Raw genomic sequence first — 14,455 nt, forward strand, 5'->3', positions numbered from 1 at the left:
ACAGAACAAGCCAACCAAGCAGTCAAACAAGCAGCCAACAAGCCAATAAAGCAGCAAACAAGCCAACCAGGCATCCAACCAACTATAAAAATATAAAAACATGAGGGATTAGATCTATCCTTAATAAACTGTGTGACATGAAATAGTCATAACAAATGTGTAAAACATTCAGGTGTAAAATAAAAAAGAAAAGAAAAGAAAAAATTAAAAGGTGTATTTCTGCTGCAGCTTTTGTTGTAGTCCATGATTTATGTAAGGCGTAATTCATGGCATTGAGTTTAACATCTACTCATAAAGAAATATTACTGCAAATAAAAGTGTATGCTCCCTGCTGAAAACAGGCTCTTTGTATAATAGTAACATATAATATACGGTATAATAGTGCCAAATCAGCTGGCAACAATACCTAACTGACACTTGCCTGAAGCAGTCTTACACATAAACCTGGCAGAATCTTGAAATAGGTGCATATATAAGAGGCAAACAGAGCCATAAAATTATGAAAGCAATCCCTCATAACAATCTGAGGGGTAATTCAAAAAATGAACTGAGAAGGCATCTATATGTATTCCATGTGAAAGGATTTAAACAAATGAATAAATATACATTGATGTGTATTATTAGAAGGGTAAACATCAACGCCAGCAACTCTCTCATATCCTGTAACCAAGCGATCAAAAGGCCTGGAGATCATGACAATCATGGAGCACTGTAAAGCAGTAACAGGTACGCAAGCCCTCAGTCTTCTCTTCTAAGGACAGAAAAGGTGAGAAATGCTCGAGACAAGAGAAGAAGTTGAATGAGTCAGCAGATGATTGGAGACTGTCCAGTTAGGAGTGGCTGGAGAAGCTAGACCTTGGAATGACTAATCAATTTTCCGCTGGCGTGATATATTTAGCTAAATATAAGTTCTCTATAAGGAAATGTATACATCACTGAATGCAGGACTGCTCAGTCTAATGCTTGGTAAAGTATCAAGATGATTAATATGGAAAAAAAAAATCCCACACTTAATACTATACCACATCAATGCAAAAACCCATTACTCATAACGCTTCCTGTAGCACCCTAATTATCTTGACATGCAAAATATGAATTTGTGTATCTGTCTTTCGGCTAAAGCAGGAAAACACAGCCAAGTTTACCATTCTAAATGGGATCTAATTTACAGAAGCTATAAATTAAAAGCCTTGTGGTAAGTGACAAGAGGCTGCCTCCTCATCACACCACACTGGCTGGAGATAACATGCAACAACGTCAATCAGCCCCCGCTGTAATTGTAAGGGGCTGAGGTAGCGTTAGAGACGTTTCCTCCCTCCGTGTGGGATGTCACAGCTGAGAAGAGGGTCGCTGCTCTGAAGCACTGCGTGGAAAGTTTAAACATTCTTTGGTGCTAATTAAAAGCTGCAGGGAGTGACAAGAGAAATAAAAGTGAGAGGGAGTGAGAGATGGTTGGCGAAGCCGGCACGCACGCAGTGCCGAGGCAACTGCGGTTCAAACACAGATGAAACATTCTTCTGGACACTGGAAATAATTGTAAGATACCAAATAACTTGGTATACCAAACATTTTATACACAGTAGGATACTGAACACTTTGTACATGCACAAACACAGACACAAGGACACTGTTTCCATGAATGCATCTTAAAGCAGGCTTCGGAAGCAGCTTCATGCATTAGTTAACCATGTCACTGCACGTCACTGTTCATGAGCATTCTTCTCTTTCTCTGTCATTCTGCCCATCACTCACTATCTCTTTCTCCCTGACACCTTTTCCTCTGTGCCAGACGTGAGGGTCGTCTGTAGAGATCTCCTTCAGTTTCTTCATATCCATCGGCTTGGACTACTCCGAACACACAGACACACACGCACACAATACGGCTTTGACTGAATAAGGATCTCAACCAGCCTGAAAGGCAGTCAGGTTACACACGTGAATAAGTCATGGCCGGTGCCGTGTCATGCTTTAGTGTTAAACCATAACAAAAGCATGTGATGGATGATTTGAAAGGGACTACTTTTACACAAATACGTTTACACATTGCGTTCAAGTCTCCAGCGGCCTGCTGTTACATAGCATACTATTTAAACATCAGTGTACCCTCCGTATCCCTATCAGTGATACCACCCTGAAGCTGAGAGGATTTTAAGACATTTTTTTTTAAAATTTCTCTTACACATAGCATATGCATTACTTTATTGTGCATACAAATGAAATTAGTCACATTATATTAAACATTGCAATAAAACAGCTTTTTTTCCAGGGTGTATGACCTTTCTTTTATGTGGGTGCTCACTGTGGACATAACATGTCTCTAGAAACACATTCTCAGATAACCGAGACAAGTAAATACATCACTTTGCCACCCACTCACAAATATGCCAAAATGCATTTGTATGACTCTAACCACTTGTAGGCACGGACATCTGTATCGAAGATACTGGCTGAACTCAATGCTCTCTGTGGGGGCTAATGTGAACAAACTCCCAAACATTAAAACAAAGATAAGGGAGAACAGCCTGATTCCTGCAGTTTGGTGCATCTGGTTGGCCCTGACCAGGAAGGTAATGCTGCCTCAAAGTCTAATCAGACACTAGGTGCTGATACTGTTCCCTGTGGCAGAAAAGAAGGCCATCGAAACTTTAACTCTTTCTGCGCACCCAAACATCCTTGAGAAATTGGTCGTATCGGTGCCATGCACCAAGACGGGCAGGGAGCGAGCGATGCATCAGGGCCACCCCTTGGGGGAAAAGGAGGACAGGCAGCCGTTTGTAATAGCTACCCAACAAAGATGTGGCCAGAGCAGCAGGCGGAACACGCTGCCCCAAATGCAGCTCTGATCCAGGCTGCCCACGCCTGGCTTCAGGCTCCCTGTAGGCATACGCCCTGTTCCAGGAGCTTTCACGCTGGGACCAGGGGCTACGTAGGGACAAAGCTCATTGCATTTTTTGGAATCGGCAACTTGGTACAATCAAAACATGCCGGTTCTTCCTAAGACACCACCTTTAAATGTCAACAACAAAATGTGTGTTGACTGCACAATTTTGATGTCTCTGAATAAAGCATGTGTCTCATTTTAGGCCCAAAGATTATTCAGGAGACATAATAAAATCACGTGAGTTTTTCCTGGGTGGCAGTACAAAGGCCTAGCAAAAGGAACTGCCACAGACCAAAGGTGAATCTCAAACTTGATACTTTATCTTCAATATGGCCAACAGAGGAGGTGACAACAACATTACACTGGTGTGGTGCGCAGGACAAAAATACCGAGACCCAAAAACACCATACTCAGTTACACACACACACACACACACACACAGCAACATGCACACACACACACACACACACGTAAACATGCACACACACATAAACATGCACACACACACACGCGCACACGTAAACATGCACACACACACGCGTGCACACACACACACACAGCACAGGTAAGCAAAAGTCTCATTGAACCAAAGACAATACAGATAAGACCAATGCCAGTGGGGGATTCATAATTGCTGCAATTTCTGACAATTAGTGGAGAAAATCCTTACAGATATAATTACCCCACACAGACATTCTTGCTGTAGGCACTGTTTAAAATAGACTTTTTTTTCTAGGAATACAAAGTCCTCCATGTTCTATTTCTTTCTTTCTTTCTTTCTTTCTTTCTTTAGTCTATTGATTATGACAGGGCAGGCTTTAAGACACAGCGGTGAGCAATGAACATGTGTAGGGACATCTAATCACAGAGGGGGCAGATCTGGGGCCCAGAAAGGACTGACAGTAATAACCGACCATTGTTCAGCATCATCCCTCTCAGTCGTGCTAACAGAGGTAATGCCGTACAACGTTGCCTGTGGCAGAAAAACTAACCTTTCCAGTTTCCTGTGTCGTTTATATGATTCTTTACATAGACAGCCAGACATATTCCTATATGATACTTTCTTATAAACAACAAACTACACAACAGCAATAATAATAATCGTCGTCGTCGTCGTCAGCATCATGTGCAGTATTTAATTTTTGCTAAACTGAACTTATTTTAATATTTGATTGGTCAGAAAAAAAAACACTTTGAACTTATAGATACAAGACAATAATGGTTGAGCTTTCTGGGGTCAACAGAGAAAACTAGAATTAGCAATGTCAGGATGTTTTTACCATTTATCACTAAATATCAATGCCTAGCCAGTGACTGGGTTATTTAAGAAGAATGATAGTGTGACATATTTAATGGGTTTTAAAGTGTTGTTCCATTCATTCAAAGTGTGTATAACCCATGCACAAGAAATGTCCCAAACATTCCAGTGCTAATTAATACATGTAAAAGGATATACTCAGAGTAAATGAGAACCAGTAACCTCTGTTGTACCACGTCTGGCCTTTGGTGACGTGCTTCATCAGAATGCCAGTTACAGATATGTGTTCCACTTAATCTGTGATCTGTAAATGAACATTGACTGAGGCCAGTTATGTCAGAGTGCATCACTGAGTGCACTTCTCTGTGGATGCTTAGCCTGATGACCCTGTGAGACTGACATCAGGGTTTCCCACTACTTAATGTTTCCTTATGCAGCAGCTCAAAGAAATGCATGTAACATCACATAAATCAATCAAGCCTAATATAATTTAATCTTATACAATTTCAAACAATAATACAAATTATCTATTTTGTTGACGTTTGTTTTTATATAGCCAAGACAAGTTTCCTATATGGGACAGTAAATCTCTAATACGACGTTTATTTGAGTATCAGTCCAATAGCCTAAAAGCTGTCAACAAACAAAGCGGGTGTTTCCGGGTGACCAGTAATACACCAGCAGGCGCGCTCCAAGAGTCAGCCGCAGCCTGTCATTAAGATCGAGCCGTGCACTGGCATCAGCTTCATTTATTAATGAACCAAACCGACCTGCTCACAGAAACTGAGCGAAATGGCACACGACCTTTGCTATAATTTGCGCACCGACTCCAGCAACTACTGGTAGCCCATTCAAGTGATTTATCCTAAAAGTCAAAAGCCTACTGGGTTTAGCCTCACGAGATCAGTTTAAAACACACCAAGACATTAAAAGAAACCGGACTGTTTTCCGACCTCTTATTTTCAGATGCGAAAATCTGTTCAAGTTGATGGCTCTTAATGTCTTACCTTCTTCAGACTTGGTTGCCTACAGCTGGGAAGCCAGGTGAACTGCTTTCGCCGCGTATCCCGTTGAACTCTTTTTCACACCTAAATTCGGCGGCGATATTGCCACAAAAGTATCGGAGCACTTCATAAAATCAGAAGTGAATATCACACATACGCCCCGGCTGGAGTGGCCACGTACGAAACACCCCCGAGATAAACAGGCGATGCAGACACGGGCCAGTCCAAAACTCTTATTTAGCGGGACTGTTTCACCTTGTTTTTGCGCTGTCGGTAGGGTTTACGCTACTATAGCATCAGACCGGAGGGTTTTAAGACGGGTTGGTTAACCTACGCTAGTGGCGAGAAAGGGGCGGGGCGGGAAAGGGGCGGGGCGATATATTGGTGCGTCCAATCGCGCTATCTGCCGTCAAATTAGATAGGGGCAAATGAGCCTACCTATTGTACATGGGCGCTGCAGTTCACCATTGTGTTAAGAAAAACAGTAACATAGTAACTTAATTTCGCTACTTTAGTAGTTTCGTAACCTTTAGCAGTGCTGCCGGTGAATGTTGTGTAAAAAACAAAATTAGATGATTTGCAAAATAATAATTTTATCTCCCTCCCCCAATAAATAAAACAGGTTCTCATGTGAGTGGAGTACCGTATTGGGTATATCGCATTCAGAGCGATTCATGTAATCCCAAGAGAATTCGCACATTAAGGCCTAGCGTTATTATCGATGCCCTGACATTTCAGCTTTTGTTGAGGGAAAGAAGATTCCTACCATTTACTGTCAATGCTTAAAAAACAGCACCCAGCTGCTCTGTAAACCCCGAACTTCCGCCGCCCCCTGAATGGTAGCTAGCAGCGGGAGGTACTCGCAGGGGTCTGGCTTGATAGAATATTTACACTTGGAGAAATGGGGAGCAAGATTTAGCGTCATGCTGCCACATTCAGAGACCGACGGCGGTCTTGGGTTTCGGGCATTGGCCGCTGAGCCCAAGGGAAAGGGTGGAGCAGAGCAACACACTCTGCCTGACCTTTATAGGCGGGCGGAGGCTGAGAATTCCTCACTGTTCTGTTCACAAACTGACAGTAGCACACCTATATCGGACAGACACCTTTGAAAGTAAAGTTAGCCCTGGCTATGTGACTCGCTGGTGGTCATTTTTAGAGGGACGTAGAGGAAATATGAGGAATGTTAGAATATCTTAAAAGGAGCCTTCCTCAATTGAACACATTTTCTGAAACTACTTTCCAGTGTCGCCATCTAGAGGCAGAATAACAAAGATATAAAAAACAAAATACGAGTGAAATGTTTTCTTATCTTTTACAGCACTGGAACGAACGACCACACACACACACACACAGAGAAATTACTGAATTTATCTAGCTAAATTACCTTGAGATTAAAAGCAGTCCAGGCAATTTCAGAGACTGACACCTGAGTCCTCATTGACTGTGCTCCCAATTAACATAAGAGAGCGACCAGGTCCACTCAGTTATGTTTCACAGGCTGAACAGAAGGAGCAGACCGCTGGAGGCCATTGTACTCTAGTAGCTGAGTGCTGTCTTGTCCTGTAAATTGTCCTGAATTCATTTATGCTGCTTCAGCCATCTCTCAGAACTCTATACAGTTTGATATGTTAATTTTCTATAAATGAGGCTAGCAAATTTTAACAGTACATGCTAAAAAACGTTTGTTTGCTAGGTGCACATACATGTTTTTAATCCATGTTGGGGAATTTGACTTAAATATTTTTGAAAATTCTATCTATCCTTTAGAACAAGACAGCCAGAAGGAGACTGGGCCACTCTGTGAATGTTCTTGAGTTGTCCCAAAGCCACTCCTTTGGTATCTTAGCTGTGTGCTTAGTGTCACTGTCCTGTTGGAAGTTGAACCTTCACCCCAGTCTGAGGTCCAGAGTGCTCTGGAGCAGGTTTTCTTTAAGGCTGTCTATTTAATCTTTAATCATTGCTGCATTAATCTTTCCCTTGGCCCAGTTCCTGCTGCTGAAAAACAACCCCACAGCATGATGCTGCCACCACCATGCTTCACTGTAGGGATGGTATTGGCCAGGTGCTGAGCGGTGCCTGGTTTCCTTCAGACATAACTCATGGCATTCAGGCCAAAGAGTCCAATCTTTGTTTCATCAGAGCAGAGAATTTTGTTTCTCATGGTCTGAGAGTCCTTCAGGTGCCTTTTATTGAGGAGTGGCTTCCATCTGGCCACTCTACCATACAGGCCTGATTGCTGCAGAAATGGTTGTCCTTCTGGAAGGTTCTCCTCTCTCCACAGAGCAATGCTGAAGCTGTCAGAGTGACTCTTGGGTTCTTGGTCACTTCCCTGACTAAGGCCCTTCCACCCCGATCACTTAGATTAGCCAGGCAGCCAGCTCTAGGAAGAGTCCTGGTGGTTCCAAACATCTTCCATTTATGGATGGTGGAGGCCACTGTGCTCATTGGGAGCTTCAATGCTGCAGAGGTTTTTCTGTACCCTTCCCCCAATCTGTCCCTCAAGACAATTCCTTGGACTGCATGGCTTGGTTTGTGCTCTGACATGTACTGTCAACTGTGGGACCTTATATAGACAGGTGTGTGCCTTTCCAAATCATATCCAATCAACTGGATTTACCACAGGTGGACTCCAATCAAGTTGTCGGAACAACTGAAGGATGATCAGTGGAAATAGGATGCACCTGAGCTCAATTTTGAGTGTCATGGCAAAGGCTGTGAATACTTATGTACATGTGATTTTTTTTTTTGGTTTTTTATTTTTAATAAATTTCCAACAATTTCAAACAACCTTTTTCACTTTGTCATTATGGGGTATTGTGTGTAGAAAAAATGAATTTAATCCATTTTGGAATAAGGCTAATAAAATGTGGAAAAAGTGAAGCGCTGTGAATACTTTCTGGATGCACTGTATTTACAGAGCATTTCAGCTTGAACAGGGCCATTGCATGAGACCCACCCAATTATTACTCTGAACTTTAAGATATATTTTCAAAAGACCATCCCTACACAATCCAACACGAGTATAAGTAACAGCCAGATTGTAACTGTAACTACTTGTGATTGTAACTGTTCCCACCCCCTACACAGAAATAAAGTCCTATGCATTTTCAAAGAGTAACAAGACCATGCATGGCTGTGAAAGATTGCATGCTAGGTTGTATATAAATGACAAGCACAAAACCTTAGTGTTTTTAATAATAACCCTTGTGTGGATTTTGCCTTTCTTGGTCTTCTCAAAAAATGTAATTTAGCAGAAAGTTTCATCAGCATATCAGACAGTGCAACCTTGCATATGTCTTACATCATGTTATGAACACCCACACATGCAACTCCTCCTTCTGGATGGAGTCTACAGCCTGTGCAGTTCAAGGACACACACACACACACACACACACACACACACACACACACAGGAATCTTTAAGCCTCAAATGGACTGTGAAAAGTGGAATTACTGCAGTTTACTGATGCTTGTGATGTTTCATACTGAGTGTTTCACAAAAAAAACTCAGTGACAGAAATGTGTGGTTTGTGGCAGTTTAACTATAATAAGCAGAGAAGCTTGAGAGAGATGGAGCTTGTTTGAAAGGTTCCTAGGAAAGCAATTAGAGTAATCAAAAACAGTGCCAGGTGTTAAAAAGCCCATACCACACCAAGGCAGTGTATAGTTTTTGAATCATTTTTGCCTTGTTCGTTTTACACGACACTCAGAGTGAAGACAAAGTTTTTAAACCAAGTAAAATGTTATATTTACCATGAATACACACAAAAATGTCTATTTGACCAATGTACCCAAGAACCTAAAAGCCCAAGCTTAACCAAAGCTTAATCTTCCCCTTCTGTTTATTGTTACATGTTATTCCTTCTTCAGAGTAAGATTCAGCAAGTCTTTTCTCAAGGGTCGTTTTCTGACCCAGGATCAGTGGTGCATATTCAACTGATAAATTCCAGCAAAAACCTTCATACTGCATGTGTTTTTCTGGTGTTTTCTTTCACAACATCCAGCCTCTGCATTTGTAGACTTAAAATGCCAGGAGTCGCTGCTTTGAGCTGATTTGGTATAAATCTGTGTGGCTTTGCTAGGTGCTAGAGGAATTTCTTTGTTTTACTCAACCTCGGAGACATTAATTACCCCGAAGAGGACTTTTCCACTACTGAATTTGATGTGGGGGTTGTGAATTGTCCATGGCTTGGTGTTTGTATAAGCACATTTGTGGCACTCTGACAAATGAACCCAACAAATAGCAACAGGGTATTTATGACTATGCTGTAAAGGAAAAGAGAAAGAGAGTGAGATAATTCATTTGGTTTATTACAGAGGAGAACCTCATGGTCAAATTGAATTGCATTGCAGTAATGTTACTAATTACTTTAAATAGAAACCTCTCAATATTGTAAGGAAAAACACACTGTTTAACATCTACATATTACAACCAGTAAAAACAGCTCTCTCTATATCACCATGAAACAAGGACCTACTGGATAACATGAAAACAGATAAATAACTTTTGTGCAACACTGGGGTAGGAAGAAATCTTGAAAATCACCTTTCAAGCAATTCAAAAATCTAAAGAGTGCATTAACGCGGCGTGTAGACTGTGGGGAGCTGCTGCTCCCCACCCTCACAGGGTGTCCGAGCCGGCAGTAGACTGTAAAACGTGGCAGTGGGGGAGTAGAGAGGAATGGGGGTGGGTCCAGGGCCCAGGCATGCCAAAAAGTAGCCTCCAGAGTAACATGAGAGCGAACCTGATCATACTTTTTATGTTTTCACCTAATCCTCTTTTCTCTAGGTTGTGAAGCATGCAGTTATATACACTATGTCCAGTTCCATGTGCACTTATACACTGTGTATAAGACAAAGATAACTATAGGGGCCAAGAGGTTGGTTTAGTCCATGACAAAAAGTTGCATTGCTCTTTGCATATTCAGTTTTGCATATTCGGAGTGCATAATAATATGTTAAATCAAATGTTAATTGTCCCAGTCTCTGTGAAATATTTTTAAACTGGAATAGGATTTAGGACCCTGCAGAGATGGGTTCACTTCCCAACCGTGGTCATTTGATCCAGTGGGAGGTCTCAGCTCCAGCTTCCCAAGAAGAGCCAGACATCCTCATTTGAATATTCCTGTTCTGGTTCCAGAACATTCCTTACTGCAGTATATATACCTCAAGGAACCGTTGCTCTTCAGCAGGTCAGCACCAACGAGACGCAGAGAAGAGCACCAGAAGAAACTGTCCAAGGTAAGACAAACCAGGGCTGTGCCAGAGTTCTGCAAAGAAATGACAGAAGGGGCTTTTCTTTGACTTGCTTTAAATGTTTCTGCATTCAGGCCCAACGCCATTTTTCTCAACAAATCTAATCATCTATGGAAAAAAGACAGCAGATGAAAAAGAGCATGTACAAATCTGCACTTGTAGAAGCAAGATAACAGTTGGATTTCAGAAGCATGTTTTGCTTTTGCTGTCTAGTTTTGTCTGGCTAACTGTGTTTTTGAATAGCAAGAGGGGTGAGCATTAAAATAACTATAGGAGATAGCTATAGTGTTTAAGATTCTTAAACTGGACCATGAATGGTTAAAAAAAAACACTTTTAACAAAGCGCACTTTGTTTCTCTCTATTGTATGTTTACATCTGTGGGCATCATTTTGTGCTTCTCATGTAATATACTCAATTCAAATATTTTTACACTCTTAAACAGAACATGTAATTAAAAAACAAAACAAAAACGTAATTAAAAAAAAGTGTAGGGAGTGGTTTCATGTTCTCGGTGAAATCACAACTTCCTCTGGAATCTCTGATTGGTCAGAAGTTTTTCTTCTCAAGAAGCTGGAGCCAATAAGAAAAGCCTACGTGTCCCTGCCTGTCTGTGCATGAAGTGCCAATGTGGCATTTGAGTTTGCATGAAGAAATAATTTTCAGACTACTTAGTAGAAAGTTGCCAAGGCAAAACATAATGATTAAATAGCAATTTAGCCTCTGAAAAAAAATTCTAGAGCAATATTTGTATAACGTTTTCTTCTGTAGATCACCCAAATGCACCTCTTGTCTTTCAGAATGAAAATCACAATCGTTGACAACACTATGAAAACCTTTCAAGGTATTCAAGATGATGGGGGGGGGGGGGGATGCTGTACAGAAAGAAGTGATAACAGATCTGAGTGAAAAGGCTGATAACGGTTTTGAGACTCATCTCCAGTTGCAGCCTCAGGGGAGGCTGTGGTTCCTTTTGTTGTGGCTGGCGCCAGTAACATGCTGGCTCATGCCTCTTAAAGGGCATTTACACATTAAAGGCTGCTAGAACCAGACCTGAAAAGGTGCCCCATTAAGAGCCATAGGACTTACATTGCATTTCCTGTTTGGAGTGTTACTGCAGCTGAGGAGCTGTTTATGTAACAAAGCTAGCCTACAAGCAAGTATGGCTTACTTCCAAAAAGAAGGCTTTCCTTAGAAAGCCATGATCTCTGGTAATAATGTTATTCCAACAGACTTGTCTTGCACAAAACACAGATACAGGTGATGGCTACATTGAACTGAGACGACACAACAAACACATGTGCACTCTCTCAAACATATATAGATGTTATTTTTTGCTGTCCTTTTATGTTGGGTTATAATATGGCGTATCACTTTCCACTCCCCTAGACTTCCAGTGTTGTGTGAACCGAAAGCAAGGATGTGGATGAGCACTCTCATCATTTCGTGGCTCCTGGCTGTAGCCTCCGCCACTGAGGAGAAGAAGCTGAGTAGCCATGCGAGCTCCTTGGCAGATACCAGCTCCAACCTGGCTTTCAACCTCTACCACAACTTAGCCAAAGAGAAGAACCAGGAGAACATCCTGATCTCCCCAGTGGTGGTGGCCTCTTCCTTGGGCCTGGTGGCCCTTGGCAGCAGATCCTCCACCGCCTCCCAGGTCAAGACCATCCTGAATGCCAGCGCCCTACAAGATGAGCACTTGCATACGGGCCTCTCTGAGCTCCTGCAGGAGGTCAGCAACCCCGTTGCCCGCAACATCACCTGGAAGATAAACAACAAGCTCTACAGCCCCAGCTCCGTCAGCTTCACCGATGACTTCGTGAAGAACAGCAAGAAGCATTACAAGTATGAGCACTCGAAGGTCAACTTCCGTGACAAGAGGAGTGCCATCAGCTCCATCAATGAGTGGGCAGCCAAGTCCACTGATGGCAAGCTGCCAGAGGTCACGAAGGATATGCAGAACTCCGACGGTGCCGTTATGGTCAATGCCATGTTCTTCAAACGTAAGCGTGAAATTAAAGATACCAAAGAGTTAAATTAAATTTTTAATTTGATTTAATTGAAGAAATACTTTTAAGATTCCACCATTTTTTAATTAAACAAAATTAATTAAAAAAAATGCAGCTCACTGGGATGAGAAGTTCCACCACAAGATGGTCGACAACCGTGGATTCCTCGTGAACCCCTCTTACACCCTATCTGTCCCAATGATGCACCGCACAGGTCTGACTAATAGCCATGCAATCCTGCTTTTCTTCACCCTGTGTTCATGAAAAGGGTCAGGCTGATGTTTGGATTTCTATAATAAACTGACCAACATTTGCATCTCTGCAGGTCTATATGGCTTCTATGATGACACAGAGAACAGGCTGTTCGTGCTCAACATGCCATTGGCCCACAAGAAGTCGAGCATGATCTTCATCATGCCCTACCATGTGGAGCCCCTCGAGAGGCTGGAGAAACTCCTCACACACGAGCAGCTGGGCACGTGGACAAGCAAGCTGAAGGAGAGGGCAGTGGCCATTTCCCTGCCCAAGGTCAGCATGGAAGTCAGCCACGACCTCCAGGTGAGCTTCAATGGAAACTGGCAGCACTGCATTGTTTAATTAAGCTCATGCGCAGGTCATCCTTTGTATACGATGTACAACACTGTTCTTCTTTCATAGAAACATCTGGCAGAACTTGGTCTCTCTGAGGCAGTAGACAAGTCCAAAGCAGACTTGTCGAAGATGTCTGGTAAAAAAGACCTGTACCTGTCCAACGTCTTCCATGCCTCCGCTTGGGAGTGGGACACAGAGGGCAACCCCTTTGATGCCAGCATCTTTGGCTCAGAGAAGCTCAGGAACCCCAAGCTCTTCTATGCTGACCACCCCTTCATCTTCCTGGTGAAGGACAACCAAACGGACTCTATCCTCTTCATTGGCAGGCTGGTGAAGCCCAAAGGTGAAAAAATGAGGGATGAATTGTAGTTTTTAGCTGTGCAGCTTTTGTATGGCTTTGGGGTCAGGGGTTGTTTTGTTTTTGCTATTGTTTTTGTTTGATATTCTAGTTATGGTGTGACTGTTACCTCATGAGCACATTCCAGTAGAATCTGCACCATCATTTTCCCAAGCATATTTCACAACTGAGATAAAACTACCGTAGTGTCTAGATGTGTTCAGGTATCGGTAAGTGTTATTGCAAACATGAGCTGCACCAGGTGCAAAGGAATTGGATACCTACAAATGTATCCACAGGTTTCACATCAATTGTGATGGAGAATACCTCCAAAAGAATACCTCCAAAAGAATACCTCCAAAAGAGAAAAATAGGTACTGTACCCTTAAAAAAAATCTGAATGAGCATTAAAGATGAATAAAACTGTACCTTCCATAAGATCACGAGGGTACAACACCAGGAAGTGGGTGCGCCATCACTACATACTATCTAGTCGCCCTGTCCTGATTCAGTCCTGATGAAATTCCTGATGAAATTCCTGGGTTGGAATGCATATCCAAACAATAGAAGGGAGATCCTGGCAGATCCCAGTACAGGAAATAACTGAATATCAGTTTATATATATAACTGAGGCCATTCAGTTGCTTCTCCTTAACAGAGATTAAACCAGAAGCTGGAGATAAAGGTCTTTATGGTGAGATAGGGGGAACGTTACCATATGCCTTATTAAGCGTATAGTGAGTTCATCAGAATAGACGCTATACTTATATTAAGTATGACATTATTGATGTTGGCCTAGTGGTATTGAGGTTTTTTGGGGGGTTTTTGCCTGTTGCTTTCTCTCACTCCACTCAGTCTGTGTTGGTTCCTTGCCTTATCTTTAATGTTTAAAGAGGAAAATGATTTTTGCGCAAATGTTGTTCAAACTTTTAGGATTCTTCCATTTCACTGCCTTGTCTTCTGCACTGATGTTATTCTTTTTCTGCCCTTTTCAATGTTTCAGTTGAAATACACATGATGTGGTATTATGCTCCAAGATGTGCTTACCGTGCATTATTTGTTGATCTACTGTTGCTCATTGTTTTCTTAATTTTTAAAATAAACTTGAAAAAATAATTTGT

At 42.0% G+C, this 14,455-nt stretch overlaps 2 protein-coding genes across 8 annotated transcripts in view; one reads left to right on the plus strand and one right to left on the minus strand.

Moving 5' to 3' along the window:
* The window catches only part of gdpd5b (glycerophosphodiester phosphodiesterase domain containing 5b), a 32,838-nt gene extending 27,384 nt beyond the window's left edge, over positions 1 to 5,454 (minus strand). For 3 of the 5 annotated variants that reach the window (XM_081699769.1, XM_035533991.2, XM_081699770.1), the window contains exon 1: positions 5,147 to 5,454. The gene's annotated coding sequence lies outside the window, so the exon portion shown is untranslated. The remainder of the gene's footprint in view (positions 1 to 5,146) is intronic. The other 2 variants (XM_027024327.3, XM_035533990.2) reach the window with 1 other exon arrangement.
* A 4,772-nt stretch (positions 5,455 to 10,226) lies between these two features.
* Positions 10,227 to 14,450, plus strand: serpinh1b (serpin peptidase inhibitor, clade H (heat shock protein 47), member 1b). Of its 3 annotated transcripts, XM_027024337.3 has the most exons (6): positions 10,236 to 10,384; positions 11,198 to 11,241; positions 11,787 to 12,400; positions 12,522 to 12,620; positions 12,732 to 12,964; positions 13,064 to 14,450. In XM_027024337.3, the coding sequence occupies exons 3-6, from the start codon at positions 11,818 to 11,820 to the stop codon at positions 13,364 to 13,366; spliced, it is 1,218 nt and encodes a 405-aa protein (XP_026880138.3). In that variant the 5' UTR covers positions 10,236 to 10,384; positions 11,198 to 11,241; positions 11,787 to 11,817; the 3' UTR covers positions 13,367 to 14,450. The 3 variants fall into 3 exon arrangements, with proteins under 3 accessions (XP_081556245.1, XP_026880139.3, XP_026880138.3); XM_081700119.1 differs by lacking the exon at positions 12,522 to 12,620 and having other exon boundaries at positions 10,227 to 10,384; XM_027024338.3 differs by lacking the exon at positions 11,198 to 11,241 and having other exon boundaries at positions 10,233 to 10,384.
* Positions 14,451 to 14,455: the final 5 nt, after the last annotated feature.

This window comes from Electrophorus electricus, chromosome 17, assembly GCF_041902795.1.
Source record: "Electrophorus electricus isolate QZ-2024a chromosome 17, ASM4190279v1, whole genome shotgun sequence".
Taxonomy (NCBI): Eukaryota; Metazoa; Chordata; class Actinopteri; order Gymnotiformes; family Gymnotidae; genus Electrophorus; species Electrophorus electricus.

Bases quoted from the DNA above. Each gene is read 5' to 3' on its own strand.
- serpinh1b (XM_027024338.3), top strand. From the start codon at position 11,818: ATGTGGATGAGCACTCTCATCATTTCGTGGCTCCTGGCTGTAGCCTCC. The intron at 12,401-12,521 runs GTAAGCGTGAAA...AAAAAAATGCAG, and splicing joins CAATGCCATGTTCTTCAAAC to CTCACTGGGATGAGAAGTTC. The intron at 12,965-13,063 runs GTGAGCTTCAAT...CTTCTTTCATAG, and splicing joins AAGTCAGCCACGACCTCCAG to AAACATCTGGCAGAACTTGG.